The 22,057-nt window shown below is 42.5% G+C and overlaps 1 protein-coding gene and 1 long non-coding RNA gene across 2 annotated transcripts in view; one reads left to right on the top strand and one right to left on the bottom strand.

The window, feature by feature from the left end:
• LOC133767211 (uncharacterized) overlaps positions 1-930 on the top strand; it is a 32,058-nt gene extending 31,128 nt beyond the window's left edge. The window contains exon 3 of the long non-coding RNA XR_009866822.1: positions 807-930. This is a non-coding gene — a long non-coding RNA (uncharacterized LOC133767211). The remainder of the gene's footprint in view (positions 1-806) is intronic.
• RNF125 (ring finger protein 125) overlaps positions 1-22,057 on the bottom strand; it is a 52,278-nt gene that overhangs the window by 15,936 nt on the left and 14,285 nt on the right. Inside the window, exons 2-4 of the mRNA XM_062201511.1 lie at positions 10,632-10,785; positions 5,288-5,382; positions 4,420-4,510 (exon numbers count right to left, since the gene is read on the bottom strand). Of these exons, the coding sequence (XP_062057495.1) occupies positions 4,420-4,510; positions 5,288-5,382; positions 10,632-10,785 (340 nt within the window). The remainder of the gene's footprint in view (positions 1-4,419; positions 4,511-5,287; positions 5,383-10,631; positions 10,786-22,057) is intronic.

Genomic DNA, 22,057 nt, shown 5'->3' with positions numbered 1-22,057 from the left:
AGTTAATTAGCCAATGGGAGCACTCTGTTTTTCTGCCTTTCTCTTTTTCTCTGCCTCCCCTGCCCAGTTGCCCTAAAGCATAATAATTGCTTGCTAATTTCACACCAAACCAGAGTAGGTGTTGAACTCAGCCTTCTTCATCCCAGACTTTTGGCAGGTGTTTTCACCTATTGGGGATACCTAAGCACATGAACCTCAGTTACGCCACATAGACCCCATAGGCTATGTCATCACTTCTAGTGGCTCTAGGTCCTTTAGAACAACACCCATCTTCAGCTTCCACTCAAGAATGAAACACTGACAGGAAACCTGAAGATCTTCTGTTCCAGTGACTACTTCTAGATGATCCCAGAGTATTAACGGAAGCATGGACTTCTGCACAATTTGCTCCTCCCTCAAGGCCATAATAGCACCCTAGTCTTTGTGGTGAGATTTCACCACTTTAGGTCCCCAAAGTCCCTTCTCCCCAGCTCTGCATGGGTTCCCCAACAGTCAAAGTTAATTAGTTCCTCTGAGAAATCTATCCTTGAGTTTTTCCGTAGTTTAAAAAATGGTAATAACCCACCACCACCACCCTCTTTTCATTTAGGAAGTGATCACCAGGTGACAAAGAGTATTCAATTTATATGCCTGGTCCAATTATTCCTATCTTGTGAAAAGATCTTATTGTTGTCATCATCATCCCCATTTTACATATGATGAAACAGAAACAGAGAAAAGATAACAGACTTGTTTGAATTTGATCCAAAGCCTAGGCTCTAACCACTAAATTTCAAGGGCAATCTGATTCCAATTTCTGTTCTTAGGTCTGCATTCCTTAATGTCCTTGATGACACATAAATCACGGAGAACCTAGTTTCAAATGAATGGCCAGACTCTGCAGCGCACTGATTGGATTTCTGCTAGAGCAGATGGACGATACCAGTGGACTGACAGGTATGTGGCCTGCCCCAGATTGCTGCTATGATGCAGCCTAAGACCACGGTGCTCCAGAGTGTCCAGCATCCCTCCAGCCTGAGCAGCAGGCTGGGCACTAAGAGTCAGGGCTGAGGCTGGGTGATTGTCTTCATAGACTTGCTAGGAGGAGACAAGCAAGCAATTACAAGTCAGTAAATAGTAGCCATTACCATTCCATCTTCACACTTTCTTCTAATTTCCTGTAGCTCTCTCAGGACCTATTATAAAACAACTTCCTAGCGCAGTTCCTACAGAGCACCTTGAGCAGGAAAAGCCTATGACAATATCCCTGCTCATTCAACACACATCAAGTTCCTACCTAGCCATTCCAAGAGCCAGACCCCTAAGCCATTAGAATCAATAACTTATCATGTGTGCTTATATGGTCTCCCTCTGGAACTTGCTGTAGGCCACAGAGCTTCATCACACAGTAGCTAGATTACTGTGTTCAAATTCGGCTTTGCTACTTACCAGCTCTGTGACTTTGAATGACTTCCTTAACTTCTCTGAGTATTAGTTTCTCATTTGTGAAACGGGGATAATAATCATGCCTATCTGTCAGGATTCTCCCCCTCCCCCCACCTCCTATATAATTTTAGTTTTCGTTTACTTTTTAAAGATGTATTTCTTTATTTGAAAGGCAGAGTTACAGAGAGGAGAAGCAGAGAGACAGAGAGAGAGAGAGAGTTCTTCCATCTGCTGGTTCACACCCAAAATGGCCAGAGTTGGACCAGGCCAAAGCCAAGAGTGAGGAGTTTCATCTGGGTCTCCCACATGGGTAAGGGAGCCCAAGTACTTGGGCCATCTTTCACTGTTTTCCCAGGCACATTAACAGCGATTACCCCTAAGTGGTATAATATTTAATAAATAATATAAAAATGTAAAATTATAAATATATTTCAGTTTCATGCATTTTCCAAAAGGGTTTTATGAAAAACTCTAAAAAAAACCCCAAAAACCTCATATATGTATATAATAACACTCATGTTTGTATAACTGCATATATTTACATATACTTGTTATACATACATATTACAAAAAACAAAGGTAACATTCAAAATAATCTCTAGGGCCAGCATTGTGGTGTAGTGGGTTATGTTACTGCCTGCAATGCCAGTACCCTATACAGGCACTGGTTCAACCCCTAGCTGTTCCACTTCCCATCCAGCTCCCAGCTACTGTGCCTGGGAAAGCAGGAAAGGATAGCCAAGTACTTGGGCCCCTGCCACCCATGTAGGAGGCCCAGATGGAGTTCTAGGCTCCTGGCTTCAGCCTGGCCTAGCCAGGCCATTGTGGCTGTTTTGGGAGTGAACCAGCAGTTGGAAGATCTCTCTCTCTCTCTCTCTGTCTCTTCCTCTCTTTCTCTGTAACTTTACCTTTCAAATAAATAAAAAAGAACTTAAAAAAGAACTCTAAGGTATCATTTTATATCTGTTAAGCCACGGTAATTTAAAACAAATATATATCTAATTTTGGCCATGTTAAGATGAAAGTGGTGTATCCTTAAATTGCTGACACAAATATAAATTAACTCAGAGTTGCCAGAAAGCATTTTAGAAGTATATTTCAAGAACTATTAAAAAGTCCACATCTTGACCCAAGAAATATCAATCTAAGGAGTTTCTTCTTATGAAGAAAATCAATATAGAGGAAAGTTTAAATGTACAAGGATATGGGGTGGGTGTTTGGTGTAGTGATTAAGTTACTGCTTGGAACACTCACATCCCATATTAGAGTGCCTGGGTTCCAGACCCAGCTCCTCTGTTTCTGATCCAGCTTGTTGCTAATGTGCAGCTTGGAAGACACCAGGTGATGGCTGAAGAGAGTTACCTGCTACCCACATGGGAGACCTGGATTGAGTTCCAGGCTCCTGGCTTTGGCCTGACCCAGTGCTGACTGTTGCAGGTAATGGAGAGTGAACCAGCAGATGAAGGATCTCTGATGAAAAATAAATAAGCTTTAAAATCTATAAGGATATGAATTCAAATTTTAGTAATTCTATTGTTCAAAATTAGTAAAATAGGAGGGGGCATTTGGTGCAGCAGTTAAGACACCCAGTTAGGACACCTGTATCCCATGTCAGAATGCCCGGCTCCACTCCTAATTCCAGCTTCCTACTAATGTGCACCCTGGAGGCAAGCTGGTGATGGGTCAAGTACTTGGGTTCCTGCAGCTTGGATGGCAGATTTCAATTGAATTCTTTGCTACTAGGCATTTGGAGAGTGAACTGGAAAATAGGAGCTCTAAATGTCTGTCTCTCTCTCTGCTTCTCAAATAATAAATTTTAAAAAAAGTAATGGTAAAATGGATAAAGAAGTGCTTTACCTCAAAATTACAGAAACATGAAAATTATTGTAGTAGGCATTTGTTATAATAGTTAAGATGCTGCTTGAGATTCCCACAAACCATAGTGGAATCCTGGAGTTCAAGTCCTGACTAATTCTAATTAGCTTCCTGCTAATGTGAGGCAGTAGTAATGACTCAGTTACTTGGGCCCCTACCACCCACATGGGAGACTCTGATTGAATAAAATGAAAATAACTAGATACTTTTAAAAATAGACATAGGTTATGTGTGTATAATTTTAAAAATGTATAAAAACAACACAGCAGGGACAGCATTTTAGCGTGGTGGGCTAAATAGCCACCTGTGATGCTGGATCCATATCAGAGCAACAGTTCGAATCCTGACTGCTCCACTTCCAATCCAGCTCCCTTCTAACACACCTAGGAATGCAGCAGAAGATTACCCAAAAACTTGGATTCCTGCACCTATGTGGGAAATCCAGATGGAGTTCGTGGCTACTGGCTTCAGCCTGGCCCAGCCCTAACCATCATGGCCATTTGGGGTGTGAACCAACGGATGGAGGATCTCTTTCTTTTTGTCAGTCTTTCAAATAGATAAAATAAAATCTTTAAAAATGCAAAAAACAAAAACTACATAGTACAGTGGAACTAAAATGCCAGGTTGAAAAGACAAAAGGCAGCATTAACAATAAATCTAGGAAAGGAAGAGCCGTACGTATATCTACTAGGCATATGGATAAGTATTCAGATTAGGAAAAAAAACAATAGGTTAATCAATTAAAATGAGTGACTTCATTTCTAGTGTCATATCACTATTTGCATTACTTAAAAATATTTTAAACTTAGGGTATGACTACTGTTAGTAAACTAAAATTAGATTTTATATATGCATTTTGGATCATTTTAGTTGATTATGCCCGTATCTGTAAGAGATAATGTATAATTTCATAAATGAAAGAGCAATTGCACATTAAAAGTTCTTGTCAGTTTCAACTCAGCACTTTCACATATCATTAACACAGAATTATCATAACCTCAACATCAATTATTGTCCTTTATAACAAAGCTATAAATAGAAATCTATTAAATGGACTAGACTATCTAATGTATCCAGAATTAGGACATTACTCAAATACATGGTAGCAAAATTCCTTACCACAGGCCTCCTTTCTGATCTGTGATGAGTAATACAATGATCCAGCAGGCTGTCTTCATCCAACTCCCTCTGACAAAATGGACATACACACCTGGAAATCATAGGGAATCCAAATGTTACTCAAATTGCTGGCAATCAGAGAGTAGTAGCATAAGTGGGGATTAGAAAAGTACAACAGAGGGGTATCTGATCTCTGTTCCTAATTCTTTTTTGATTTGGCATTATTTGTTCTGTCCTGATAGTGGAGCTGATCCAGATGCCTGAATTTTTCTCCTAAGAAATATCAATGAGTAGCTTCCCCGGGACTGGACAGAGAAACAGTTAATAGTACACTTAAAGCACTTTATTCTCTTTGGAAGAGAAATATTCAGAGTACCCATTAATTGAGAAACTGAGGATCACAGCAATCAACAGTTCTGTAGTTATCTTTTTCTTCCTCCCTTTGATAACAGATAACATCCAAATTGGGTGCTATTTTTTCTCCAGCTCCACAAGAACAGGAGTACATAACTTCAGGTGTCAACTCACATTCTTAGTTTCCGGTGCAATGTTAAATTCTTACACAGGTTAAGCTGCTGCCTACCAGAAATCTAACAGTTCAGCATTCTATTTTTGGATCTTCTCTAATATAAACTTTTCTAAGGAAGTTACCACAATCTCTCCATTGTGCAGTTGGTTCCCTACGCAGTTTTTAAAGTAGACAATGACAATGATTGCTATTAACAAATAATTACCAGTACCAGGTTTTATGGTGAAATGCCTAAACATAACTACATAAATATTTTCTTAAGCGTTAAACTCTTCTACCCCTTAAATTCTTTATAGATGCATCAAATTTAACATCAAACTCCATTGTACTGAAACAAACCTTGTTGCTGTCTCCACAAGTTCTTGTAGTGGTCCATACTTATCAATGTACTTCTGACAAGTCCTTATGTGCGCTCTCATCTCACTGAGGCAAACCTATAGAAAAGCAAATGCAAAATAACTTTCACTGTTGAAAGAGGGCTTTATGTAACCCAGGTTATAACTTTCAAATAAGATCATACTATGAGCCAGCCAGTTATTTAAATAGATGCATTCATGACAACAGTATCACGAAGTTAGGGCATCATCAAGAATAAAACCATTTTAAAATTTCTCCAATACTTAGTAGACCCAAATGTTACTTCTTGAACTTGATTCTTCTAAAAAAATATAGAGTATATGTACTTTATATATATATACTATATATTATATATATATTTATTTTGTGTATTATATATTTATAGTTTATATAGTTTATATATAATATACTATATATTATACATATTTTATGTACTATATATAAAGTGTATAGAACATAGAACATATATATATATATATATATACACTTTGAAGTGGAACAGTGGATAGTAACTCAAAATTTACATTTTGTGCATGCCAGAGAAAGAAAGGAAAGAAGGAAAATGAGTGAAGAAGAGAGGGAGGAAAAAAAGAAAAACTTAAGAAGGAAAAGAAATAAAGAGAGATAAGACTAAATGGATAAAGATCTCCACAGTAAGTTAATAGAAACCTTGTGCTTTAGGGCAAGATAAATACCATGGTTTTATAATGTACCCAGTTAAGACATGAATTCACAATGCACAATATACTTAATGGCTCCATTAAAAGCAAACATAAAAGACAGTTCTTGCAGTCGATTTTCATCAGTGCAGAATAAAGAGCCCCTATTCCTCCAGATATACATTCAGAGAGCTTCACCATGAGGGATCTATTGCTAACATAGCACATATTCTACTAAATGTTTCATTAGACACTCTGATAAGATCTTGTACCAAAGGAAGCTTTGTAGAGCTGTGGTGAGGCAGCCCACCCGTTTTGCTTCATTTTGCCCAAGCTACGGAAATTAAACCTCAAACACGAAAGCAACCACGTCAAGGAAACAGTTTTAATTGTTTAACAAAAATAAAAGAAAGTGTAAAAGTAAAACCAAAAGCCTTGCTATACAAATATTTATCTAAAAGATGTAAAATGTAAAGTGATGGAGGGTGCAGTCTTAAACAGAAGTTTTACAGCCTTTTCAACTTTGCACAGTAGGGTTCTTCCATGTCTTTACTACTTCTGCTAATAAGTATTTCTTTCTCTTTGCAGTCCTTGTTCAACATAAATATCTGGGGCTAGATATGGACAAATTGACAAATTCATGGCCTAGACACAAAATTATGTGAAACATTATATGAAAAGGCAGAAGAAAGGTGCACTGTATCTGCTCTAACGGTGCTTACAATCTAATAGAGAGAAAAGGATGTGTTGACAGCTATAGAAATTATTTAATGGAGGGAATGGAATACTAGGACAGATCTCATAAATGGAGATCTGTCTTGGACTTTGAAGAATAGGTCAAGTCTAAAACAGCTCTAGGCGGAATGGACAGTCTTTCTGGCAAGAGGAATAGTATAGAAAGGAAGAAGTAGGCAAAAGAAGTAGCTTAGAGAAAAAATAGATAAAACCTTAGACTATATGGGGAGTGAGAAAGGAATGGGATCTCCATCCATGATAATGAAGACAATGCTCTCACTTGACAGACAACAAAAGTTGATGACAAAACCAGATGACAGAATGATATGATGACTTTGATTTGTGTGTTGAATTTTATATGGTGACAGAAATCTAAATAAAAACAATAATTGATTACTAAGAATATAAAAACTGTTTACTATGTCCCAAGCACTAAAATCCAGATCAATAGATAGATAAAATTTACCTTCATAACCACCCATACTGTGAACATTATCTTTTCCCTTATTTTATGAAGAGAAAAGTACTCACATTAATAGCTTGCTCCAAATCAAAAAGAGTAAGTAAGATAATTAGAGTTTGATTCCAGGATATCTGACTCCAAAGACCAGGATAAATTCTACAGCCAAGTGACCATGAATAGATTGAGTCTCACATAACCATTCAAAAATGCACCAAGCTTTTTACTAGTGTGCCAGTCACTTTTATTTAAAAAAAAATTTAGTTGTTTATTTCAAAGTCAGAGATGCAAAGAGGGAGAGACAGAGAGAGCTCTTCCCTCTGCTGGGTAGCAGATGGTTGCAATAGCCAGCACTGGTCCAGGCCAAAGGCAGGAGCCAAGAGCTTCATCCAGGTCTCCCATGTGGACGGCAGGAACCCAAACATTTGGGCCATCTTCTGCTGCTTTTCCCAGGCCATTAGCAGGGTGCAGGATCAGGAACAGAGCACCCAGGATTTGAACCAGGACCCATATGGGATGCCAGCATTGCAAACTGTAGCCTTACCGACCCCAATGCTGGCCTACTGTCACTTTTCAAAATGCTAAGTACACAGCTACTAATAAAACGTACACAACCTTTACACTGATGGGACTCAAATCTGATGAGAATAATTTAAATTAAATAAAAACCCCACAAAAGCATAATTAGAAATGGTAATAAGTCATATAAAGGGAAAGCACAGAGTGCAATGAGAAAATATCACAGGGCTCTAATTTATTTTTAATTTATTTTTTAAAGATTTTTATTTATTTACTTATTTGACAGAGTTAGACTGTGAGGGAGAGAGACAGAGAGAAAGGTCTTCCTTCCATTGGTTCACCCCCCAAAATGGCCAATACGGCTGGAGCTATGCTCCGATCCAAAGCCAGGAGCCAGGTGATTCTTCATGGTTTCCGACGTGGGTGCAGGCGCCGAAGCACTTGAGCCATCCTCCACTGCTTTCCCGGGCCACAGCAGAGAGCTGGACTGGAAGAGGAGCAACCAGGACAGAACCTCATATCCATATGGGATGCTGGCGCCGCAGGCGGAGGATTAACCAAGTGAGTCACGGCGCTGGCCCCTTTATTTTCATTTTATTTATTTATTTATTAAAAATGTATTTATGTATTTGAAAGGCAGAGTTACAGAAAGAGAGGGAGAAACCAAAAGATCTTTCATCTGCTGGTTTACTCCCGAATGGCCATAATGACTAGTGCTGGGCCAGTCCGAAGCTAGGTGCCAGGAGTTTCTTCCAGGTCTTCCATGTGGATTTAGGGGCCCAAGCACTTGAGTCATCTTCCACTGCTTTTCCAGGTGCATTAGCAGGCAGTTAGATTGGAAGTGGAGCAGTAGGGATTTGAACCATTACCTATATGGGATACTGGCACTACAGGTGGCAACTTTTACTCACTAAGCCTCAAGGCAGGTCCCATAGAGCTTTAATTTAGATGAATGATCAAGAAAGATCTTCTAGAGAAATATAGATGCTCTCTTTTGGTTTCTAGACCAGGTATCTACCTACCTTTAACAAGTCAAACTTAAGTATTGTATCTGAAACTTAACTCTCTATTCTTATCCAAATTTACTCCTCATATTAGCACATTCACTTAGATGTTTGTTTGTTTACTGTTTTCATCTACTTGGAAGGCAGAGAGCAGACAGAATGAGAGAGACAAATCTTTCATCTGTTGATTCACTCCCAAAATGCCTACAACATACAGGACCGGACCAGGTAAAAGCTAGGAGCCTGGAATTCTATCTGGGTCCCCCATCTGGGTGACAGGGACCCAAGCATTTGAGCCATCATCTGCTGCCTCCCAGGATACATTAGCAGGAAGACAGATTGAAAGTGGAGGTCCCAGGCCTGGAACTGGAACTCCCAAGTAGGAGGTTAGTGGGGATATTATTGTTCTCGCTGTGCAATGACACCAATCCCTAGGACACTCACTTATGTGGATAAGAACCCTGATGCACATTTTTAATACTTACCTTTTACTTACTCCCATATACAGTGAGTTACCAATTTCCTTCAATTCTACCTTCTAAATAGTCCTTGAAACAGCCTGTTATTACACACCTAATGCTATCACCCTAATCTACCTTCCTTACCTGACCAGTCATAATAGTCACCTAACTGGTTTCACTAGTTCTACTCTGGCCCCTCCAAACCATTCTCCTTGCATATGCTAAAATGACCTTACAGGTATTAATTGGATCTCAGCACTCCAAAGCTTACACTTTCTATGGTTTACTATTGTGTTTAGGGTAAAATCTGGACTCTTTTCACATGGCCTCTAAGACCTCACACGATCTGACCAGACTACTATAGAACCAAATATGAAGGGCTGGTGCTGTGGCACAACAGGTTAAGCCACTACTTGCAGTGCCAGCATCCCATATGGGCATTAGTTCAAGTCCTGCCTACTCCACTTCCAATATAGCTCCATGCTAATTCGCCTGGAAAAGCAGCACAAGGATGGCCCAAGTGCTTGGGCCCCTGCCACCCACATGGAAGACCCGGAAGAAGCTCCAGGCTCCTGCCTTTGGCCTGACCAAGCCCTGGCCATTGCACCCATCTGGGGAGTGAATCAGCAGATGGAAGATCTCTCTCTCTCACTCTCACTCTCGCTCTCACTCTCTTTCGCTCTCTCCATCACTCTCTCCCTCTCATCTCTCCTTCTCTCTCTGTAACTATGCCTTTCAAATAAATAAATAAATCTTAAAGAAATAGAATCAAACATTTAAACTACAACAAGGAAGAAGCAATCAATAAACCCTAAGAAGTCCAGAATAGTATAGGTAGAACCATGTCACTGGATGATAAAACTATTCACTAGTTGGCTGCAATTGAGTAACAGAAATAGGGGCTACGTAACAGGGAATCATGCAAGTAATGAGAGGAAGAAGAAATGGAGGTGGTCAATGAAAATATTTGCTTCAAAAATTAGGAGTTCAAGGGCTCATTTTTGGCAGCTTTTACAAATGACATAGATGAAGAGGATGAGGGGAAGCTGAAATCAAACACTTTAGAAGACATGAGTAGAGGAGTGGGTAATTGGAGCAGTAACTAATTCACAGTTTGGGACGGCTACATCCCATATGACAGTGTCTGGTTCAACAGCTCGCTCCCCTTCACTCTGATCCAGCTTCCTGCTAATGTGTACCCTGGGAGGTGGCAGATGATGGCTGAAGAACTTGGAGACCTGCATGGAGTTATGGACTCCCAGCTTCAGTCTGGCCCAGCCCTGGCTGATGCAGGTATTTGGGAAGTGCTACAGCAGAAGGCAGATCTCTGTGTGTGTGCTTCTCTGCCTTTCAAATAAAGTGAAAATAAACAGGTAAATTAATTTTTTAAAAGAGAAGGTAGATAGGATGGGATCAAAAGCATAAGTAAAATGACAAATTTCTCAGGGACCTAAGCAGGTAACCATGAACAAGGGCAAGGTCACATACCAGGGTGTCACACTCAGTGCAGTTCTGATATTCTGATTTCATTCTCTTGGCTACATCAGTTGCTGGAACTCCTTCTGAAGGCAGATATGCCCGGCAATAAGGACAGGTCCACTTATTGTTCTTTAGACTGGTAGCAATACAGGAACGGCAGAATCTGCCCAAAACAAACCAAGAATACATCAGTTTCCTTGCAAGGAATAAAGGGGTCGCCACCATCTGTTTCTTAACATTGTAACTTAATGACACCTTGTACACTCTGAACCATACTATTAAATTACAGGTCCACTGCATCTTCCACTTCCCAGTGAGTCACTTACCTTTTCAGTAAGCCTTTTCTAGGACCACACATCCTCACTATGTACACTCGTATGCATTTAAACAAAAGAAAGAACAGAGGTGGGCATTGTGACGCAGCTGGTTAAACTGCCACTTGGGAGGCCCGCATCTCATAGAGTGCTGGTTTGAGTTCAGCTACTCTGCTTCCAGTCCAGCAGCCTGGTTAATGCACCCTGGAAGGTAACAGATGAAGGCTCAAGTGCTTGGGGCTCTTCCACCCTTGTGGGAGACCCTGGTGAAGTTCTGGGCTGTTGGCATTGGCTTGGTCCAGTCCTGGCAGTTGTGGGTATTTAGAAGTGAACCATGGCCGCGCCGCTGCTCAATAGGCTAATCCTCTGCCTGCAGCATCAGTACACCGGGTTCTAGTTCCAGTCGGAGCACCGGATTCTGTCCTGGTTGCTCCTTTTCCAGTCCAGCTCTCTGCTGTGGCCCAGGAGTGCAGTGGAGGATGGCCCAAGTGCTTGGGCCCTGCACCCACATGGGAGACCAGGAGAAGCACCTGGCTCCTGGCTTCAGATCAGCACTGTGCGCTGGCCCCAGCATGCCGGCCGCAGCGCGCTGGCTGCAGCAGCCATTGGAGGGTGAACCAACGGCAAAGGAAGACCTTTCTCTCTCACTGTCCACTCTGCCTGACAAAAAAGAAAAAAGTGAACCAGCACATGATAGATCTCCTTCTCTCTCCCACTGCTGCTCTTTCTTTCAAGTAGATGAAAATAAATAAGTAAACATTTTTTAAAAACATAGGACTACAAAGTGGGTGAAATAGGGGCTGGCGCCGTGGCTCAACAGGCTAATCCTCCGCCTTGTGGTGCCGGCACACCGGGTTCTAGTCCCGGTCGGGGTGCTGGATTCTGTCCCGGTTGCCCCCCTTCCAGGCCAGCTCTCTGTTGTGGCCCGGGAAGGCAGTGGAGGATGGCCCAAGTGCTTGGGCCCTGCACCCCATGGGAGACCAGGAGAAGCACCTGGCTCCCTCCTGGCTTCGGATCAGCGTGATGCGCCGGCTGCAACGCGCCGGCCGTGGCGGCCATTGGAGGGTGAACCAACAGCAAAGGAAGACCTTTCTCTCTGTCTGTCTCTCTCTCTCACTGTCCACTCTGCCTGTCAAAAAAACAAAACAAAACAAACAAACAAACAAAAAACAAAGTGGGTGAAATAGCATTCCTATAAACTAAGTTAAAATTATCACTCAAAGGATATCTAATATTCTTTGCTTTCTTTAATCTCATCTTACATCAAATTTTCTTGGAAAATAGGTCTTTGTGTGGTAGATAATAAAATAGCACCAAATCAAGGAAATAAAAATACCAGACACATTGTAATTCCTTATAAAATAATTCCATAATTGTTTCCAGATATAGAAAATTATTCCATCAACATCATACTACTAGGAATGTCCTTTAAGTCTATATATATATATATATATTCTCTGGTTTATTTAAAGATGATCATAATAAAATCGCAACATGATCAACAGAATTCACTGAAAGTTTTGACCTATTTATGGAAGCTGTCAAAGGTTAAAAGTACACGGGAATGAGCATTTAGATAGGATAGCACATCAGCATGATCTGCTACCTCTCTTAAGCTATTCAGCGTATAAAATCTACTCAAGAGGGCCGGCGCTGCGGCTCACTAGGCTAATCCTCCACCTTGCGGCGCCGGCACACCGGGTTCTAGTCCCGGTCGGGGCACCGATCCTGTCCCGGTTGCCCCTCTTCCAGGCCAGCTCTCTGCTGTGGCCAGGGAGTGCAGTGGAGGATGGCCCAAGTGCTTGGGCCCTGCACCCCATGGGAGACCAGGAGAAGCACCTGGCTCCTGCCATCGGATCAGCGTGGTGCGCCGGCCGCAGCACGCCTACCGCAGCGGCCATTGGAGGGTGAACCAACGGCAAAAAGGAAGACCTTTCTCTCTGTATCTCTCTCACTGTCCACTCTGCCTGTCAAAAAAAAAAAAAATTATAAAATCTACTCAAGAATGTTAACATATCAAAAGTTAAGCTTTTTAAAATTTACTTATATGGGGGACTGGCACTGTGGCGTAGCCAGTAAAGCTGCTGCCTGCAGTGCCAGCATCCCATATGGGTGCCAATTTGAGACCCAGCTGTTCCACTTCCAATCCAGCTCTCTGCTATGGCCTGGGAAAGCAGTAGAAGATGGCCCAAGTCCTTGGGCCCCTGCACCCATGTGGTAGACCCAGAGGAAGCTCCTGGCTCCTGGCTTCAGATCAGCCCAGCTCCAGCCATTGTTGCCATCTTGGAAGTGAACCAGTAGATGGAAGACTCTCTCTCTCTCTCTCTCTCTCTTCCTCCCTCCCTCTCTCCCTCTCTATAATTCTGCCTTTAAATAAATAAATGAATCTTCAAAAAATCTACTTATACTATTTACATAATTGCAAAGTTCATATATCCTAGGCATATAGTTCAGTGAAATCTCACCAACTGAAAACATCCATATAACCAGTACCCAAAGCAAAAAGCTAGCTCTTAGAATTGCCCTTCCTATTTCCTGCCAGTAATGATTCTAATATCTTTACTGACTTTTTAAAAAAATAAGATATATTTTAATGCACAAAACATGACAATGTGATTATGAAATGTTGTACCAGACCACAGCTTTCACATCACTGCTCACAATTCTTGATGGCTTTAATCACTGACTCCTAAAAACAAAGTGAGGTTTGCCTGTTTTTGTCCTTTCTATAAATGGAAGCTTCTGGCATTCTTTATCTGCCTTTACTTCAATATAAAATCAAGAGATTCATCCATATGGTTTTGTGTTGTTGATATGGTCTATTCTAATTTTGTGAAGTCTGCTGTATGAATACACAATTTATTTCCCATTCTATTGCTAAAGGGCATTTGGGAAGTATTATTTAAGTGCTTTCCAATGATAAACTTGAGTAATGGACAAGCACAGCTATTTTCCAAACCATTCTTGTTCATTTCCCCTTCTTAACTCCCAATTATATTAGCCTTAGTGACTCTTAAAAGTATTTTCTTCTGCGTCTGCTATCAATTATAAGTACACAGAGGAAGCTTCCATTTGCACAGTGCTTAAGGCAACTCTTGATGTTTACGCCTGCCCAGCATCCGTTGCCCCTTTTTTTTGCAGTAGCATCCTGTGTTTGCTCTGCAGGAACCACACTTCTCTTAGCAGGTCCCCAGTCAAGGTGCCCACCATCCCCTGCCTGCTGAAAGCATGAGCACCAAGTAGACCCGCCCCCTGGGAGCTGAATACTGAACAGAATGACAGAAGACTGATCCAGCAGCAACCTGACAGGACTATCCTACTCTTTACTCAGAACTCCACAGCTACTTGTTTCCTTCCAGCTATTTCTGTTACTGTTTGATAACTTTTTGTTTAGACAATTTCAAGCTTGATATAATAGTTCTTTCCAGAAATTTTTAACATTTCCACATATCGTAATTCATTTATCCTTAACAATCCCCTAAGAAAGATGATTTTTTCCATTTATATATGAGGAAATTGAAGTACAAGGAGGGTAGGTTATAACTGCAAGATCAGATATATAGAAAGTGCATGAATGCAGCTGGTCTGAAGCTGGGGTTTTCAGGCCCAAAGTTCAATAACTCTTCATTACCACAGCTGCCCCTCTTAGAAAGAGCAAAACTTTTAGAATTAAGAGATCTAAAAGTCCTGTGTTATCTTTTGTTTCTCTCTACTTTGATGATTATACATTCCAAGGCATAGTCTGCCCTTGCACGTCTTTATGTTTCTAAGAATGAATCCTCAAACTATAGTCCTGAAGGGTTTTCCTTACAAATGGTTCTAATGCGCACCTCAAAACTAACATCTTGGGGGCAGGCGCTATGGTGCAATGGGTTAAAACCCTGGCCTGAAGTGCCTGCATCCCATATGGGTGGCAGTTCTGGTTCTGACTGCTCCTCTTCCAATCCAGCTCTCTGCTATGGCCTGGGATAGCAGTGAAAGATGGCCCAAGTTCTTGGGCCCCTGCACCCACATGGGAGACCCGGAAGAAGCTCCTGGCTCCTAGCTTCGGATCGGTGCAGCTCCAGCTGTTGCGGCCATCTGGGGAGTGAACCAGTGGATGGAAGACCTCTCTCTCTGTCTCTACCTCTCTCTGTAACTCTGTCTTTCAAATAAATAAATCTTTTTAAAAAATAATAACATCTTAGGGGCTGGCACTGTGGCATAGGAGGCTAAACCTCTGTTTGAGGTGCCAGCATCCCATATAGGTGATGGTTCATTTTCCGGCTGCTCCTCTTCTGATCGAGCTCTCTGCTGTGGCCTTGGAAAGCTGTAGAAGATGGCCTAAGTGCTTGGACCCCTACACTCACATAGGAGACCTGGAGGAAGTTCCTTGATCCCGGCTTTGGCTCAGCCTAGCTTTGGCCATTGTAGCCATTTAGAGAGTGAACTAGCAGATGGAAGGCTTCTCTCTCTCAAATAAATAAATAAAAATCTTTTTTTTTTTTTTGACAGGCAGAGTGGACAGTAGAGGGAGACAGAGAGAAAGGTCTTCCTTTTTGCCGTTGGTTCACCCTCCAATGGTTGGTTCACCCTCCAATGGCCGCCACGGCTGGCGCGCTGCGGCCGGCGCACTGCGCTGTTCCGATGGCAGGAGCCAGGTGCTTCTCCTGGTCTCCCATGGGGTGCAGGACCCAAGGACTTGGGCCATCCTCCACTGCACTCCCGGGCCACAGCAGAGAGCTGGCCTGGAAGAGGGGCAACCGGGACAGGATCGGTGCCCCAACCGGGACTAGAACCCGGTGTGCCGGCGCCGCAAGGCGGAGGATTAGCCTACTGAGCCACGGCGCCGGCCAAATAAAAATCTTTTTAAAAATTAATATCTTCAATACAATACCTATGGTTTTTTTAAAAAAAGATTTATTTATTTACTTATTTGAAAGATGGAGGGACAAAGAGAGAGGGAGAGACACACAGAAAGAGATCTTCCATCTGCTAGTTTACTCCTTAAATGGTCCCAAGAGCCAGGGCTGGGCCAATCTGAAGCCAGGATCCAGGAACACCATCCAGGTCTACCACATGGGTGGCAGAGACCCAAGCACTTGGGCCATCTTCTACTGCTTTCCCAGGAGCCTTAGCAGGGAGCTGGATAGGAAGCAGAGCAGCTGAGACTTGAACTGGTGCTCCATATGAGATGCCAGTGTTGCAGGTGGTAGCTTATCTCGCTGTGCCATAGCACTGGCCCCAGCACTTACGGTACTGACATGAATTATTTATTTATATTATTTAAAATCAAACAGATAACATTTTGTTTCTTGTCGACCAAAAGTTTTCCTCTTTTTCTCATGACTTATCTGAGTTTTATTCGAGTGCAAGCAGAAGATGATGAGCGACGCCTTGCCTGCAGCAACCATTTTTACACGATACAGTAGATCCCTAGACTAATTGTGAAACACTGCTGTGCTTTTTCCTAATCCTACTGATGACATATTGAGGAACAGAGAAGTGGAGCCATGTGCCTAGTTTTCACAACCTAGGGCCTCAAAGTTTGTAGTCTTTTCCAAGACACAATTCTCCCCATTGAAGTTGAAGCAGCAGAATATAAGATCATGGATGTGGCTATATAAACCACTGGGTGGGCCTTTCATGGAGAACATTCTGTAAAGGCTTTGTATTACAAATGATAACCACAACAGTGGAAATACCCAGTAGATATTTATAAAAAGTAGCACATTGGAGGCATTTTTCTTCATCAAGTCCCTAACTACCCCACCCACTTCTGTTCGGTGGTGATATAGGTGGCATGAAACTCAAATGAGCACAGAAAAAGCATAAAGACATATTACTGCATAATGTGGGAATGTTAGTTGCAGATCTGGTAGACCAATCAATTAGCCAGATCCATTTCAAAAAAGTGATTATAAAATGGAGAAAGCATACAAAGACCAAGGGGTTTAGGAAAAGACTGAGCTTGCTGATTGTGAATATAAAAATCATGACTTTTAAAGTGTTACTAAGAGAAGAAATTGGATGTCCTTGCAGCTCAAATCTCATTTTGTAGGACCATAAGAAACATGACTGCAAAACTGCTTAGTTCAAAAAGAACTGAAGTTAAAATTCTCTCCTTAGGGGTGGGTATTGTGATGTAGCAGGTTAAGTCTTTGGGAAGTGTGCTTCCCATATGGCAGTGCTGGTTCCAGTCTACGCTGCTCTACTTCCCATCCAACTCCCTACTAATGTGCCTGGGAAGGCAGCAGAAGATGGCCCAAGGACTTGTGCCCCTGCCACTCATGTGGGAGACCAGGATGGAATTCTTGTCTCCTGGTTTCAGCCTGACCCAGACTTGGTTGTTGAAGCTCTTGGGGAGTGGACCAGCAGATGGAAAAATTTCTCTCTGTCTCTCAGTCTCTCTCTCCCCATGTATCTCTCTCTCTCTCTCTCTCTCTCTCTCTCTCTCTCTCTGCCTTTCAGATAAATAAATCTTTAAAATATTTTCTCCTTAGCAGTTATCAAATTCAAGTCACAAGAGCTGGTAAATTGAATATCCTGATCTAGTATATTGACAAAAAAATTTTGCAGGTGTCAAGGATTTTATGAATTTTCTAATTAGAATCCATACAGGGCTGTCCAGGTTTAGGTAATAAGTACCTATAAATTATATAACTACATAGAGAAGATAATTCAAAATCACTAAGATCTCATAGATAGTGAAGTGTATTGCAGTATATATATATATATATATATATATATATATATATACCACTTGTTGGTTTGTAAATGTAGAAAAACATGTCTAAGGATAAAGAGCTAAGAATATTTGTTATTTAGGCCGGCGCCGCGGCTCACTAGGCTAATCCTCTGCCTTGCGGCGCCGGCACACAGGGTTCTAGTCCCAGTCGGGGCACCGATCCTGTCCTGGTTGCCCCTCTTCCAGGCCAGCTCTCTGCTGTGGCCAGGGAGTGCAGTGGAGGATGGCCCAAGTCCTTGGGCCCTGCACCCCATGGGAGACCAGGATAGGCACCTGGCTCCTGCCATCGGATCAGCGCGGTGCGCCGGCCACAGCGCGCCTACCGCGGCGGCCATTGGAGGGTGAACCAACGGCAAAAGGAAGACCTTTCTCTCTGTCTCTCTCTCACTGTCCACTCTGCCTGTCAAAAAAAAAAAAAAAAAGAATATTTGTTATTTGTTGGGGAAATGGGAACTGGAAAGAAGAAGAATGTGGGAGAAGAGTATGTTCATTCTCAAATTTTTAAAAATGGCTTAAGTATTTAAACCATGTGAGCATATTACATACACACACAATAATGATTCTTTTTCTTTTTTTACAATAATGATTCTTTTAAAAGTTTACTACCTACAATCACTTTAGATAAACAGTCTGGGAGTTTCTAATAAAACAAACACCCTTTGGCCCAGCAATACCAATTCCATTTATTTACTCAAAAAATGAAAACACATATTAAGAAAAAGTTTTGGACAAGAATATTCATAAGAAATATTTTCATAGTAGCCCATCAACAAGCAAGTGAATAAACAAATTTGTGGCATATTCATACAACAGAATACTATAACTACAAAAAGAACAAACCACCTATAACATGCACCCATGACACAACGGAGTCCATTCTATATATAGTTCCCCTTATCTGAAGTTCTAAAATAAGCAACACAAATCTATGGTAGTTGCCTTTGGGTGGATATGAATGGGATTGGCTGGGATGGGGCATGATAGAATTCTATATTGGTAGACATCTAAGCCAACAATTTGTCAAAATTCAGCAAACAGTACATCTAGGATCCATTCATTTCATTGCCTGTGTAATTTACTTCAAAAATTATCTAACTGGGGAACTGACATTATGGCATGGTGAATTAAGCCACTGCTTCCAACACTGGCATCCCACATCAGAGTGCCAGTTTGAGTCCCAGCTTCTCAGCTTCAAATCTAGTGTCCTGCTAGTGCACACTGGAAGGCAGTGGAAGATGGCCCACATACTTGTGCCCCTGCCACCTATGTGGGAGACCAGGATGGAGTTCCTGGCTCCTGTGTTTGGCCTGGGCCACTCAGAGCCACTTGGCAAGTGAATCAGCAAATGATGGAAGACGTCTGTTTTCTCTCTCTCTCTCTCTGTTCCTCCCTCTCTCTTTCTCTGTCATTCTCTTTTCAAATAAACAAATCTTTAATTTTTTTTATTTTTTATTTATTTAAATTTTTTTTTTTTTTGACAGGCAGAGTGGACAGTGAGAGAGAGACAGAGAGAAAGGTCTTCCTTTTGCCGTTGGTTTACCCTCCAATGGCCGCCGCGGTAGTGCGTTGCGGCCGGCGCACCGCGCTGTTCCGATGGCAGGAGCCAGGTGCTTCTCCTGGTCTCCCATGGGGTGCAGAGCCCAAGGACTTGGGCTGTCCTCCACTGCACTCCCTGGCCACAGCAGAGAGCTGGCCTGGAAGAGGGGCAACCGGGACAGGATCGGTGCCCTGACCGGGACTAGAACCCTGTGTGCCGGCGCCGCAAGGCGGAGGATTAGCCTGTTGAGCCACGGCGCCGGCCTTTTTTTTTATTTTTTGACAGGCAGAGTGGACAGTGAGAGAGAGAGACAGAGAGAAAGGTCTTCCTTTGCCGTTGGTTCACCCTCCAATGGCCACCGCGGCTGGCGCGCTGCAGCCAGTGCACCGCGCTGATCCGATGGCAGGAGCCAGGTGCCTATCCTGGTCTCCCATGGGGTGCAGGGCCCAAGCACTTGGGCCATCCTCCACTGCACTCCCTGGCCACAGCAGAGAGCTGGCCTGGAAGAGGGGCAACCGGGACAGAACCGGCGCCCCGACCGGGACTAGAACCCTGTGTGCCGGCGCTGCAAGGTGGAGGATTAGCCTAGTGAGCCGCGGCGCCGGCCTCAAATAAACAAATCTTTAAAAAAAAAGTTTTAAAAATTAATGGAACTTATTAAACTCATTGATTTTTATGCATGGTTATGTGACAAGGGATAAAGTGAACTGATATTTGCAGCTTACACTGAAATGCATAAAAAACAAGATGGATAGATGGATAAATAGGTATATGACAAAGTAAAAGATAAAAGCAAACATAGCAAAATATTAGCAACTATAGAACCTAGAAGATGATTATATGGGCATTCACTGTATAATCTTTTTTTTTTTTGAAATATTTATTTATTTTTTTTGAAAGTCAGAGTTACACAGATAGAAGAGAGGCAGAGAGAGAGGGAGAGGTCTTCCATCAGATGGTTCACTCCCCAGTTGGCTGCAACAGCCGGAGCTGTGCCGATCCGAAGCCAGGAGCCAGGAGCTTCTTCTGGGTCTGCCACGTGGGTGCAGGGGCTCATGCACTTGGGCCATCTTCTCCTGCTTTCCCAGGCCACAGCAGAGAGCTGGATTGGAAGTGGAGCAGCCAGTTCTTGAACCGGCGCCCATATAGGATGCCAGTGCTTCATGCCACAGTGCCAACCCCTGTATAATCTTTTTTTTTTTTTTTTTTTTTGACAGGCAGAGTGGACAGTAGAGAGAGACAGAGAGAAAGGTCTTCCTTTTTGCCGCTGGTTCACCCGCCAATGGCCGCCGCGGTAGGCGCGCTGCAGCCGGCGCACCGCGCTGTTCCGATGGCAGGAGCCAGGTGCTTCTCCTGGTCTCCCATGGGGTGCAGGGCCCAAGCACTTGGGCCATCCTCCACTGCACTCCCTGGCCACAGCAGAGAGCTGGCCTGGAAGAGGGGCAACTGGGACAGGATCGGTGCCCCGACCGGGACTAGAACCCAGTGTGCCGGCGCCGCAAGGCGGAGGATTAGCCTATTGAGCCACGGTGCCGGCCCCCTGTATAATCTTTTCAACTTAGAAATTTCTCATAATAAAAAGGTGGGGAAATTAATCACTTTACTATTATATAATATTTCTTTACTTAAGCATTTGTGACTTTACAGTTTTTTTATGACTTAAAATTTTTTTACTCCTGAAAAAAATTTAGTTGGAAAATTAGGAAGGACAATATTTTCAGGATGAGATGCCTGAAAATCTTAATTAAATGTGAATTGAGCAGCAAAATATAACATATATTTAGAATTAGCCATCTTGACTCAGCTTAGATGATTCCAGTTTTGCTGGAGATATCCAAAGCATCATAATCAGGAACCAGTAGAACATATGCCTTCTTCTCCTCATTAGGCTACTGATCAGGATATTGATCTTGGCAACATGAGCGTCATAGAGTTTCCTCTCAACTTGTTTGATCGGGTGCTTGCTGGCCTTGACATGCACAAGGAACATAAGAGTGCTGCTGTCATCTATGTATTTCATGGTGGTCAGGGGGAATTTCGTGATGGCCTAATGGTCAGCCTTGTTTCTCCTGGGAGTGTTCTTCTGGGATATTTGGGCTGTTTCTGGAGGATCCCTAGTGTCTTGGGCTGTTAGCAGGTGGGGATGTGGGGTTCTTCTCTTTTTTGTTGTCACTGTGAACTCCTTTTTGGCCTTCAAAACCTTTGCTTCCACTTGGGGAGGGGCAGAAGCATCTTTCTTCACCACAGGCCCCATCTTAGTGAAAATGTTAAAAAATATTTTTGAGAGCATCCAAATCCAGTGAGAAAAAGATTATATTGCACTTACAATGACTTAATAAAGAGCACAGAATGAGTTGAAATGAAAACATAAAACCTTAAAATAGATTTGTATTGGTTTTACTTTTATTTATTTATTTATTTTCATTTTATTTGAAAGGCAAAGAGACAGAAAAACAGGGATACAGAGATCTTCCATTCACTGGTTCACTCCCCAAACAACAGCCAGGGCTAAGCCAAGCCAAAGTCAGGATCCTGGCACCCCATCCAGGTCTCCTATGTGGGTGGCAGGTGCCCAGCTACTTGGGTTACCAGGGTGTACATCAGCAGGAAGCTGGATTGGAAGCAGAGGAGCCACATTCAAACAAAGCACTCTGATATGGGATGCAGGTGTCTCAGGTGGCATCTTAGCCACTGAAGCAAATGCATGCCCCTTTATTTTTTAATAAAACAATTATCCATAGTTATAACAAGGACCCTATTTGGAAGGTGAGAGAATGCATCAATCAGCACAACTTTCCCAAAACCCATCCATACAGACATTCCTTCAAAGGCAAAATCTGTAGTACTAGCTGACATT

The sequence above is a fragment of the Lepus europaeus genome, chromosome 9, assembly GCF_033115175.1.
Source record: "Lepus europaeus isolate LE1 chromosome 9, mLepTim1.pri, whole genome shotgun sequence".
In the NCBI taxonomy this organism is placed as follows: Eukaryota; Metazoa; Chordata; class Mammalia; order Lagomorpha; family Leporidae; genus Lepus; species Lepus europaeus.
This window is presented reverse-complemented; position numbering and strand designations above follow the sequence as displayed.